Genomic DNA, 12,713 nt, shown 5'->3' with positions numbered 1-12,713 from the left:
GATCTGTTTTCTATTGTGCCAGATTGTGTCAGTGAAAACGGATCCGTGCCCATTAACTTACATTGTGTGCCTGGACGGATCCGTTTGGCTCAGTTTCATCAGACGGACACAAAAAAGCTGGAAGCAGCGTAATGGAGACTGAACGTATGCAAACTGATGGATTCTGAGCTGATCCTTTTCCATTCAGAATGCATTAGGGCAAAAACTGATCCTTTTTGGATCGCTTGTGAGAGCCCTGAACGGATCTCACAAACCGAAAACCAAAACGCCAGCGTGAAAGTAGACTTGGCCAAACTGATCCGTCCTGTCACACAATGTAAGTCAATGGGGACAGATCCGTTTTCTCTGACACAATATGGCACAGTAGAAAATGGATCCGTCTCCCATGGACTTTCAATGGAGTTAATGATGGATCCGTCTTTGCTATGTTACAGATAATACGAACGGATCCGTTCATGATGGATGCATGCAGTTGTATTATTGTAACGGATCCGTTTTTGCTAATCGATGACGGATCCGCCCAAAACACGAGTGTTAATGTATCCTAAATGATATTAGAAATTATTTCTAATATCACTTTGACCGCACTCAAAAGTTTTGGGCATACAAGTTCTGGATTGGCAGGTGAACTGATGAGTTTGTGTCCTGTATACAGAGAACCATGTAATGAAAAAAATAAAAATTTAAATGTCAGATTTCCCCATGAAATTCTGATTGCCCCACAAAAAATCCTAATCCTGCTCCGTAGATATAAATATACAAAAGGTTATAGGGGTCATAATATGGCAAGGCAAATGGTTTAAGTAAAAAGTTTTAATTAGTGACCAGCCGTTTTGGGCCTTACTGACCAAGTGGTTTTCTTCCTTTTTTTCCACCGTTGTCTTCCAAGAGCTATAACTTTTTTTTCCGTATATGTATCCGTGTGAGGGCTTGTGTTTTTGCGGGACAAGTTTCAATGATACCATTTTGGGGTACATATAACATTCTGATTAACTTTTATTAACTCTGTTTCTGGGAGGAGATTGGAAAAAACAGCAATACTGCTAGTGAGTTTTTGTTATAAATTTTGCGCCGTTCATTTTTCGGCATAAATAACCTAATATCTTTATTCTCTGGGTCAGTACAATTACAGCAATACCAAATACATCTATAGTGGAGTTGTTTAAGGGCTTGATTTCTGCTGGACGACTTGTAGTTTTCATTGGTATCATTTTGGGATAAATAATACTTTTTGATCACTTGAGTAAATGAACAACTCAGTTATTTATTTTTTTCAGCGTTCACCATAGGGGATAATTTACATGATATTTGTGTAATGCGAGTTGTTACGGAAGCGGCGATGCCAAACATGGGGGAGATTTTATTTTTGCTATTTTATTTTTCATTTTTTTATTGGAATTATTTATTTATTTTACTTTTTTTTTTTTTATAGCCACTTAACCACTTAAGGACCCAGGTTTATACTCCCCTAGTGACCAGGCCCTTTTTTTTTTTTTTTTTACAAATCGGCACTTCACAACTTTGGAAAGAAGACACCCCAAGTTTTTCTGTGAGGGGCATGGTGAGTTCATAGAAGATTTTTTTTTTTGGCACAAGTTAGCGGAAAATGAGATATTTTTTTTTAAAAGTTGTCATTTATAAAGTTGGCAATTTACAGAGATATTTCTCACACACAGTATGGGTATATGTAAAAATACACCCCAAAACACATTGCCCTACTTCTTCTGAGTACGGCGATACCACATGTGTGACACTTTTTTGCAGCCTAGGTCCGTAAAAGGGCCCAAATTCCAATGAGTACCTTTTAGGAGGGCATTTTTAGACATTTGTATTCCAGACTTCTTCTCGCGCTTTAGGGCCCCTAAAATGCCAGGGCAGTATAAATACCCCACATGTGACCCCATTTTGGAAAGAAGACACCCCAAGGTATTCCGTGAGGGGCATGGCGAGTTCATAGAAGATTTATTTTCTTGGCACAAGTTAGCGGAAAATTATTTATTTTTATTTTTTCACACAGTCTCCCTTTCCGCTAACTTGTGACAAAAAGTTCAATCTTTCATGGACTCAATATGCCCCTCAGCGAATACCTTGGGGTGTCTTCTTTCCAAAATGGGGTCATTTGTGGGGTGTTTGTATTGCCCTGGCATTTGAGGGTCTCCACAATCATTACATGTATGTCCAGCATTAGGAGTTTCTGCTATTCTCCTTATATTGAGCATACGGGTAATGAGATATTTTTTTTCCGTTCAGCCTCTGGGCTGAAAGAAAAAATGAACGGCACAGATTTCTTCATTCGCATCGATCAATGTGGATGAAAAAATCTCTGCCAAAAAATGTGCAAAAAAAATAAAAAAAAGAGGGGAAAGGCGTCTGCCAGGACATAGGCGCTCCGCCCAACATCCAAACCCACTCAGCTCGTATGCCCTGGCAAACCCGATTTCTCCATTCACATCAATCGATGTGGATGAATAAATCATTGGCAGAATTTATAAAAAAAATTTTATAAAAAATGTTTACCAAAGCATATGAACACCGCCCCTCAGCTCATGAGCCTCGACAAACTTATATTTTTTACTGCAGAGGAGAAATCTCGTCTTGCAGCGCCGCATACACCGACTTTGTGTAATCTGACAGCAGCGCAATGCTTCTGTCAGAATGCACATCAGTGCTGCAGTTGATCGCTTGGTCCACCTAGAAGCTAAAAAAAAAAAAAAGGCCGCAACGCAATAAATTTATTAACATCAACTTTTATAAACTTTATATAACATTTGAAACATTACCTTTAGAGGACAAACCTCTCCTTCCCCATGGGACAATGTGCAAAGCGTGTGCCTGTCCTGTGTCACGCGATCCCTACACTAATAGTGTACCTGTGTGTGTGGTACTTGCGGAAACACTCCCCTATGCATAGGGCAGGCTGGTCAGGACAAAAAAAGGTGGTGTCACGCCTTATGCCTTATTCCAGCCCTGCTACAGACACGACATCTTTTTCTTGGGGAACGCTGAGTTGGGGTACCAGGATAGACACTCGGGAAGTGTCTGCCATGTAGCCGGCTAACTACATCAGGGACTTGGGGCACGGACCCTCCTGGATACAGGAGTTCCGAAATGATCTCTTCCTGGAATTTTAGGAAGGATCCCGTTCTCCCAGCCTTACTGTAGAGAACAAAACTATTATACAGAGCCAATTGAATTAAATAAACAGACACCTTCTTATACCAGCGTCTGGTGAGGCGGGACACTAAATAGGGAGCCAACATCTGGCTCCCATGTGAAGGTTATAGTCGTGGACAGAGAGGGGTTTCTCAATGACTCTAGTTGCCCTTTCAATTTGTACTGTCGTGTCTGCGTGAATGGTGGACAGAAGGTAAACGTCCCTCTTGTCCCTCCACTTCACCGCAAGCAGTTCTTGGTCACACAAGGCAGCCCTCTCCCCCCGTGCAAGTCGGGTATTAATGAGCCGTTGTGGCCGCGGTGCCACAGCATTGAATTCCAACTAGATGTAAGTGCCTAAAGAGGGCCACGCTTGTGTAAAAATTGTCCACGTATAAGTGGTACCCCTTGTGGAGTAAGGGTGACGCCAAGTCCCAGACAATCTTGCCACTGCTCCCCAGGTAGTCAGGACATCCGACCGGCTCCAGTTTTGAGTCTTTTCCCTCATAGACCCTAAAACGATATGTATAGCCTGTGGCCCTTTCACAGAGCTTATACAGTTTGACCCCAGACCAGGCGCGCTTGCTGGGGATGTACTGTTTGATGCCAAGGTGCCCGGTAAAATGTACTAGGGACTCGTCTATGCAGATGTTCTGATTGGGGGTATACACATCTGCAAACCTGGATGACAAACGGTCTATGAGGGGCCGAATTTTGTGGAGCCGGTCATAAGCAGGGTGGCCTCTTGGATGACAGTTTTTATTGTCAGTAAAATGCATAAAGCGCATGATGCCCTCAAAACGTGCCCTGGACATAACAGCAGAGAACATTGGCATGTAATGTATTGGGTCTTTAGACCAATAGGACTGCAATAAATTTTTTTTAGTTAGACCCATGCTGCGGATAAGGCCCAAAAATAATTTAAATTCGGAAACTGTGACTGGTTTCCACCGGAAAGGCTGGGCATAGAAGCTTTCCGGATTGGCGGTTATATACTGTGTGGCATAGCGGTTGGTTTCTGCCACAACTACCGTATTTTTCGCCCTATAAGACGCACCGGACCATAAGACGCACCTAGGTTTTTGGGGAGGAGATTAAGAAAAAAACTTTTTTAACCAAAAGATGTGCTTTTGGTGGGTTTGGAACTAATGGTGGTCTGTGGATGACGGACACTGTTATGGGGGGGATCTGTGGATGATGGACACTGTTATGGGGGGATCTGTGGATGACGGACTGTTATGGGGGATCTGTGGATGACTGACACTGTTATGGGGGGGATCTGTGGATGACGGACACTGTTATGGGGGGATCTGTGGATGACGGACACTGTTATGGGGGGATCTGTGGATGACGGACACTGTTATGGGGGGATCTCTGGATGACGGACACTGTTATGGGGGGATCTCTGGATGACGGACACTGTTATGGGGGGATCTGTGGATGACTGACACTGTTATGGGGGGATCTGTGGATGACTGACACTGTTATGGGGGGATCTGTGGATGACTGACACTGTTATGGGGGGATCTGTGGATGACGGACACTGTTATGGGGGGATCTGTGGATGACGGACACTCTTATGGGGGGATCTGTGGATGACGGACACTGTTATGGGGGGATCTGTGGATGACGGACATTTATGGGGGGATCTGTGGCTGGCACTGTTATATATGTGCCATCCACAGACCCCCCCCCCCCCCAGCCCATAACATTGCCATCCACAGACCTCCACCCCTTAACTGTGCCATCCACAGATTCCTCCCATTTTTGGGGAGGAAAAAGTGCGTCTTATGGGGCGAAAAATACGGTAAGTCATAGAGATCCGCGGTGAAGAACAGCTCAAAAAACTTGAGGGCTGATCCTAAATGAGCTGTCTCCACGCGAACTCCAGACTGGCCGGTGAAAGGGGGCTCTGGGAGACTAAGGGCTCTACGGGCCTGTGAACGTGGTGGCTGCGACGGGGGAGTTACTGCATGTGCCACCGTACCAGCTTGAACTGCCCTTCTGGTGCTTGCCACTTCACCAGGGAATACGGCAGTGCTGGTAGAAGGTCCAGGATGTGCTGCGCTGCTGGTGTATGCCGCACCATAAAAAAGATCAGCGCTAGCACCACTCTGCTGCAAATGAGGCTCATCACGCGGGGTATGCAGAACACTGACATGGGATCGGGTACGAACGTATTTTGTTAAGGGACCTCAACCATCTTCACTAGCGGTTAGAGTGCCACTGCTGTCTACAGGTTCATATTCTGAACCACTGGATTCAGTGGGTGAGGCCTCCCCATCGCTTTCATCCATCACGGCCAGAATCCTGTAGGCCTCTTCAGCGGAATACCCCTTGTTTGACATTTTGGGCTAACTAAATTTAGGGTGTATTCCTCTGAGACTACCCAGGAAAAAGAGAAAACCTGCCTAGTAAAAAGGAGTGCTTGCGAAGTAAAGCTGCGATCGCTAATAAAGATCCAGAAAGCGCAAAAGTGATCTTTATAGCGCCGTAGCGTTTTTACGGTGTTTTTGCAGTGATCAGAAAAAAAAATAATTGTCACTGCGGTGGGGCGGACTGAACGCAAGTGTGGGCACAAGATCAGGCCTGATCGGGCGAACACTGCGTTTTTTGTAGAGCCTAAGGTGACCCCAATGTACTTATATAGATCTGATTGCGATCAGTCTTGATCACTTACAGATACTATATAGTACTAGTGTTGATTAGCGACAGTGATGACTCTAATCAGCGACTAATCAGTGACTGCGGTGGGCTGGGCGCTAACTACCTAACAAGTAGCGAAGTAACTTGCGGTGATAAGGGACCTTTACAGGGGGGTGATCAATGACAGGGGGGTGATCAGGGAGTCTAATATGGGGTGATCAGGGGTTAATAAGTGACAGGGGGGGGTGTAATGTGTGTGTGTGTGTGTGTGGTGATTGGTGCTACTTACAGAGCTGCCTGTGTTCTCTGGTGATCGATCCAAGCAAAAGGGACCACCAGATGACCAGGTAGCAGGTATATCAGGCGCCATTTACAAAATAGCGTCTGACATACCCATTTCATTGGTTATTTTAAAAATCTTCAGCCTGCCAGCCAATGATCGCTGCTGGCAGGCTGTAGTTCAACATCTGAACTGCGCGATCCTGTGAGCGCGCGTTCACAGGAAATCTCTGCTCACACGAGATGACGCCAATAGGCGTCGCTGAGCCTGAGACTGCCGCCGCCCGGACGCCTATCGGCGTTACGTGTGCGGCAAGTGGTTAATAGTACCACAAGGGGAATATAACAGGCAATCTTTTGATTGCTTCTAAAATACAATGCACTATCCCTATAGTTCATAGTATTTTAATGTTGGTGCTATCCTGACATTGACCATAAGGCTACACCAGAGAGGTGCATTCAAGGCAGGCTTGGAGCCTACACCAGTTCCCAGACTATACACACATCGGCACCCCGCGATCGCATTTGCGGGGTGCCGATGGGAAACAGAGACTCCCCTCTCTCTGTCACCACTATTATGCGGCAGGGGCCATTGCCCACAGCATGTAAAGGGTTATAAAGCCTGAATCAGCACTCCGGCCGGCCTGGGCTGTTAGAGCAGGAGCGTGGCTCTTATGTGAGAGCCGAGCCCTCGCTTTCCACTGCACAGGTGACCGAATGCCCCTTTGTGATGGCCGTAAAAAGGCATATTGGTGGTCACTGGGGTTAAAACGCAAGCAAAATTATAAAAAAGTGGTATCACTGTAATTGTTCTAACCTACAGAATGAAGTTAACCTTTCTTTTTTGCTGCATAGAGAAGGCTGTAAAATTTAAACCTGTAAAACAGTGCAAAACTATCTGTAAATAGTATTCTGTAAATGTATCCCAAAATGGTGTCACTTAAAATACCATCGTTATTAAAAAGGACAGGCCCTTAAACGGCTATGTAAACTGATAAATAAAGTTTTAGCTATTCTTGTAGCCTTAACCCCAAAATAGTATTTTAGTGGTTAAAGTGACCCCTATTCAAGGATAGTGGATAACTGACCCCCAACTATACAGTAGGGGTCCGACTGTTGTGATCTGAGGTCCATTGGAGTGGCAGGTCAAGCCCAGCAAAGCAAAAGAATAGAGGTTAAAATCTTTAACAGTCCTCAAAGAAGTAATGCATTTCTGCATTTATTGCTTGTGTCTCCTGTTCTGGGCTGTGGTCACATGACCATGTCCATGTAGCTCTCCTGTTTCCTGTGATGTTATGTCCATGGACATGCCAGTGCAGTAACAGGAGCAATGATAGGGGCGTGTCTATGCAACTAGGTGGGTGGGAGGAGCCGTAAACTAGTCTGGTGGTGTTAGTGGCCGTGATAGGGTAGTGTCTATGTGACTAGGTGGGTGGGAGGGGCTTTAAACGACTTGGAAGTTGTTTCGGGCAGTGCTGGAGTTGTGGCAGAGAAAGGAGAAGTGCATCATGGGTATTATTGGATACAGCCACAGGAAATGCTACATACGGGAAGCAAAAAAAAAACTGATTTATTTCCTTAGTGAAATTGGGCCAGGAGAATTGAATTTGGAAAAAGCATGGGGCAGATGTACATGAGAGAAGTATAAGTTAAGCATGCGTTGTATGGATGATCAGGAGAAATTGCTGTCTTGACAACTGTCTAACGTGTGTGACCAGTTTTAGTAACGTTCCTGTTTATTTTTATTCTTCAGATGTTTGACTGGATTGCCCATAACAAAGGACTTTTCTTGACAAGTTACTCCGACATAGGTGTCGGCCACAACCAAGCTCTGGAGCTACAAACGCAGCACAATCATTTCGCTATGAATTGTATGGTAAGTTGCTTTTTCTTTTTAATCTTTGAATTAGTACCTGTATTAGTACCTGCATACAAGGGGTTAACAAGCCGGAATCAGTGTTTTCACTGATGCTGGCATATGCAGCAGGGGACCTGCTGTCAGTGACTCCCGGGTCCGTGCCGCTGATTGGGCAGACGCAGCTCCTGCACCTGCCCGATCAGCTGCTGTACATGTACGGCGCTGGTCCTTAAATTGCGTCCACCAGCACCGTACATGTACGGTGCGGGTCCTTAAGGTGTTAAAGAATTTTGTGTTTATATTTTTATTATTTCCCCAACCTGCATTTTGCACACTGACCACTAAGCATAATAATAGGTTAACACTTCCCGTTCTGTAGAGATTACTTCTCAGCAGTTATCTTATTTAGTGAGGAACGACGTGAGCTTCGAATGCCAAATCCGAAAGTCGCTTTGTTCAAAACTTTGGATTAATACTGTACGGAGATACGTCTCTGTACAGTATTAAAATGTACGGGCTCCGATGAGCCGAAGTCAGTTATTCGCGAAGTCGCACGAGACTCCATTGAATAACTTTTGGTAGTTGATTTTTGGAAAACCACTTTAAAATTTCAAACTGACAGGAGTAAGCAGTACAAATAGGAAAGCACACAAGGTATCCATCTGCATTTTATGGATCCTTTGTGGACCAAAATACAGACACAGGTGCATGGAGCCTAAATAGTACTTTTAATTATTACTTTTGTACTGTATTTTTCTGAGAAAAGTCATATGTTCTACCATAGTTTCTAATGTCTAAGCATGAAATGTAAAGTAATTGGAACAAAGGGATGGAGATTTTAATTTAGTAAAATATTGCTACATTGATATCCTACTGTTCCACATAGTCTGCCTTTGCATCTCTCCACGTCCAAGCAGAGACCATCAATCCCTTTAATTAAGTGTTCTTGCATGGCAAGACCACTTACTGTTATCTCACATATATATTCTTATTATAGCCAAATTTACCACTCCTCCCACAGTTTTTACACTACAGACAGTAATATACCGAAACGTGCCGATTGTTCCCGATTGGTGTGCTATTTGTGGAACGTTTTCGCCGAATGGTTCACGAAATATCGGACTTTTTGTGGCGAAATTAGTCCCATAGAAATGAATGGTGGAATATTCAAAACTAGAGTGGGAGCTGAAAAATCAGGACATAATTTCTAAACCGCTCTTCTCTGCCCTTGCTGTAGAGTGAGTTGCCATAGGAACCCAGGTGTGTGAGCAGCCAGCAGAGTGACAAAAGCTAGAGTGCGAGCTGAAAAATCAGGACATAGTTTCTAAACTGCCACCACTCCCTCATTTTCAAGTCCACCTACACAAATCGGCTGCTAATGTTTTTATAAATGTATGTTTTAATGTAACTGTGAAGCACTTTGGGCAACAACATTGCAATTAAATGTGCTATATAAATAAATAAAAGTTGAAATGCATTTCTCACTCTATCAAGCTTGCCATGAGCACTTTTTAAATTTGATCAATCAATTGGTTAGTGTAATGTTTACTATCTTTACTCACTCCAAACTCTCCACACAGTTACTCTGCCCAGGCCAACCTTTCTACAGTTACTCCAGCCACACAACAGTTACTCAAGCCACTCCACCCAGTTACTCCGCCAACTCCAGTTGTAGACTACTGGTGGTGGCAAGAACACTTCACACAATCTCCCCAGAAATTGTAGTTTTTCTTGTATTATGTATTGCAGTCTTTTGTTATGTTTGTGAATTAGGTTTTTTCATGTTGTAAAGCTGCCCATGTAATGTAATTCAGAGCCTGGAAAATGTTTGATTGTAGTGCGTTATCTGCTTTCCCCAAAATTTATCAATGATGTTGAGGTTAAGAGACAGTGATGGCAATTCCAGAAACCCCTCATCTATTTGTGACAGCCACAGAATGGTTGACCTGGCTTTGTAACTGTAAAAGTCCTGGTGTATCCCATATGCAGCTGTGAGACTTATAAAAGCATATTTACCGCCAGTATTTTCTGATGATGCTGCATTTATCCTGCCATCAAGTTTGACTAAGTTACCTGCATCATTGTAGGTCAGACCCCTATAACACCCCAAAAACGGATTCAACCCCATGTATTAAGATTGAATTGTGTGCTTTTCTTAGGCTTTGTTGACTCTTCTCCTAAATTAATGTATGTGATTGTAACTGTAAAGTTCAGTTTCATCACTTCAAATAATTTTTTCCAGAAGTTTTGATACGTTCTTTAGTTCTTGGCTTATTGTTAAGCAGGGTGGATAAAAATCAATGATTAAAAAAAAAAAAAAAAAAAAAGATATTTTTTATTTAAATTGATTTTTTTGATTTAAATCGGATTTTTTTTTATATAAAATGCTTTTTGAGGAAAATATATTACCATCCAAAGGTTATTCCATCATGAAATAAAGATTAGTTTTTTAATTATGTAGAATAAGGCCTCATGCACACGACCGTTGTGTGCACCCGTGGCCGTTGTGCCGTTTTCCGTTTTTTTTCGCGGACCCATTGACTTTCAATGGGTCCGTGGAAAAATCGGAAAATGCACCGTTTTGCAGCCGCATCCGTGATCCGTGTTTCCTGGCCGTGAAAAAAATAGGACCTGTCCTATTTTTTTCACGGCCAACGGTTCACGGACCCATTCAAGTCAATGGGTCCGTGAAAGAACACGGATGCACACAAGATTGGCATCCGTGTCCGTGATCCGTGGCCGTAGTTTAGTTTTTATACAGACGGATCCGAAGATCCGTCTGCATAAAAGCTTTTTCAAAGCTGAGTTTTCACTTCGTGAAAACTCAGAACCGACAGTATATTCTAACACAGAAGCGTTCCCATGGTGATGGGGACGCTTCTAGTTAGAATACACTACAAACTGTGTACAAGACTGCCCCCTGCTGCCTGGCAGCACCCGATCTCTTACAGGGGGCCGTGATCAGCACAATTAACCCCTTCAGGTGCGGCACCTGAAAGGGTTAATTGTACTATCATATCCCCCTGTAAGAGATCAGGGCTGCCAGGCAGCAGGGGGCAGACCCTCCCCCCCCCTCCCCAGTTTGAATATCATTGGTGGCCAGTGCGGCCCCCCCCCCTCCCTCTATTGTAATAATTCGTTGGTGGCACAGTGTGCGCCCCCCCCCCCTTCCTCCCTCTATTGTAATAAATCGTTGGTGGCACAGTGTGCGCCCCCCATTGCCCCCCCCCCCTCTATAGCATTAACAACGTTGGTGGCCAGTGTGCAGCCTCCCATCTCCCCCCCCCCTCCCCCCCATCATCATTGGTGGCAGCGGAGTTCCGATCGGAGTCCCAGTTTATTCGCTGGGGCTCCGATCGGTAACCATGGCAACCAGGACGCTACTACAGTCCTCGTTGCCATGGTTACTTAGCAATAGTACAATAGTAGAAGATTAATACTTACCTGCTGCTGCGATGTTCGTGTCCGGCCGGGAGCTCCACCTACTGGTAAGTGACAGTGACAGGTCTGTGCGGCGCATTGCTAAATGAACCGTCACTTACCAGTAGGAGGAGCTCCCGGCCGGACACGAACATCACAGCTCCCAGGTAAGTATGAATCTTGTACTATTGCTAGTAACCCGCTGCCACCAATGATCGGGGGGGGGGGGGGGGCGCAAGATGGGAGGCCGCACACTGGCCACCAATGTTGAAAATGCTATAGAGGGAGGGGGGCCAATGATTGCCACCAACGATTTATTACAATAGAGGGAGGAAGGGGGGGGGGGGGGGGCGCACACTGTGCCACCAACGAATTATTACAATAGAGGGAGGAAGGGGGGGGGAGGCGGGGGGGGGGGGCACACTGTGCCACCAACGAATTATTACAATAGAGGGAGGAAGGGGGGGGCGCACACTGTGCCACCAACGAATTATTACAATAGAGGGAGGAAGGGGGGGGGGGGGGGGGGGGGGGGGGGGGGGCACACTGTGCCACCAACGAATTATTACAATAGAGGGAGGAAGGGGGGGGCGCACACTGTGCCACCAACGATTTATTACAATGGAGGAAGGGGGGGGGGGGCCGCACTGGCCACCAATGATATTCAAACTGGGGAGGGGGGGGGGGGGTCTGCCCCCTGCTGCCTGGCAGCCCTGATCTCTTACAGGGGGATATGATAGTACAATTAACCCCTTCAGGTGCGGCACCTGAGGGGTTAATTGTGCTGATCACGGCCCCCTGTAAGAGATCGGATGCTGCTAGGCAGCAGGGGGCAGTCATGTACACAGTTTGTAGTATATTCTAACTAGAAGCGTCCCCATCACCATGGGAACGCCTCTGTGTTAGAATATACTGTCGGAAATGAGGTTTCACGATCTAACTCATATCCGACAGTATATTCTAACATAGAGGCGTTCCCATGGTGATGGGGACGCTTCAAGTTAAAATATACCATCGGATTGGAGAAAACTCCGATCTGATGGTATAAAAGGGACTCCGGACTTTACATTGAAAGTCAATGGGGACGGATCCGTTTGAAATGGCACCATATTGTGTCAACGTCAAACGGATCCGTCCCCATTGACTTGCATTGTAATTCAGGACGGATCCGTTTGGCTCCGCACGGCCAGGCGGACACCAAAATGACTTTTTTTTCATGTCCGTGGATCCGCCAAAAATCAAGGAAGACCCACGGACGAAAAAACGGTCACGGATCACGGACCTACGGACCCCGTTTTTGCGGACCGTGAAAAAAAACGTTCGTGTGCATGAGGCCTAAGGCTGTACGTAGACTCCC

General features: G+C 45.3%; 1 protein-coding gene across 1 annotated transcript in view; it reads left to right on the top strand.

Moving 5' to 3' along the window:
- The window catches only part of TRIO (trio Rho guanine nucleotide exchange factor), a 796,191-nt gene that overhangs the window by 155,144 nt on the left and 628,334 nt on the right, over positions 1-12,713 (top strand). The window contains 1 exon segment of the mRNA XM_040431356.1: positions 7,832-7,954. Coding sequence (XP_040287290.1) covers positions 7,832-7,954 — 123 coding nt within the window.

This window comes from Bufo bufo, chromosome 5 (assembly GCF_905171765.1).
Source record: "Bufo bufo chromosome 5, aBufBuf1.1, whole genome shotgun sequence".
NCBI lineage: Eukaryota > Metazoa > Chordata > Amphibia > Anura > Bufonidae > Bufo > Bufo bufo.
This window is presented reverse-complemented; position numbering and strand designations above follow the sequence as displayed.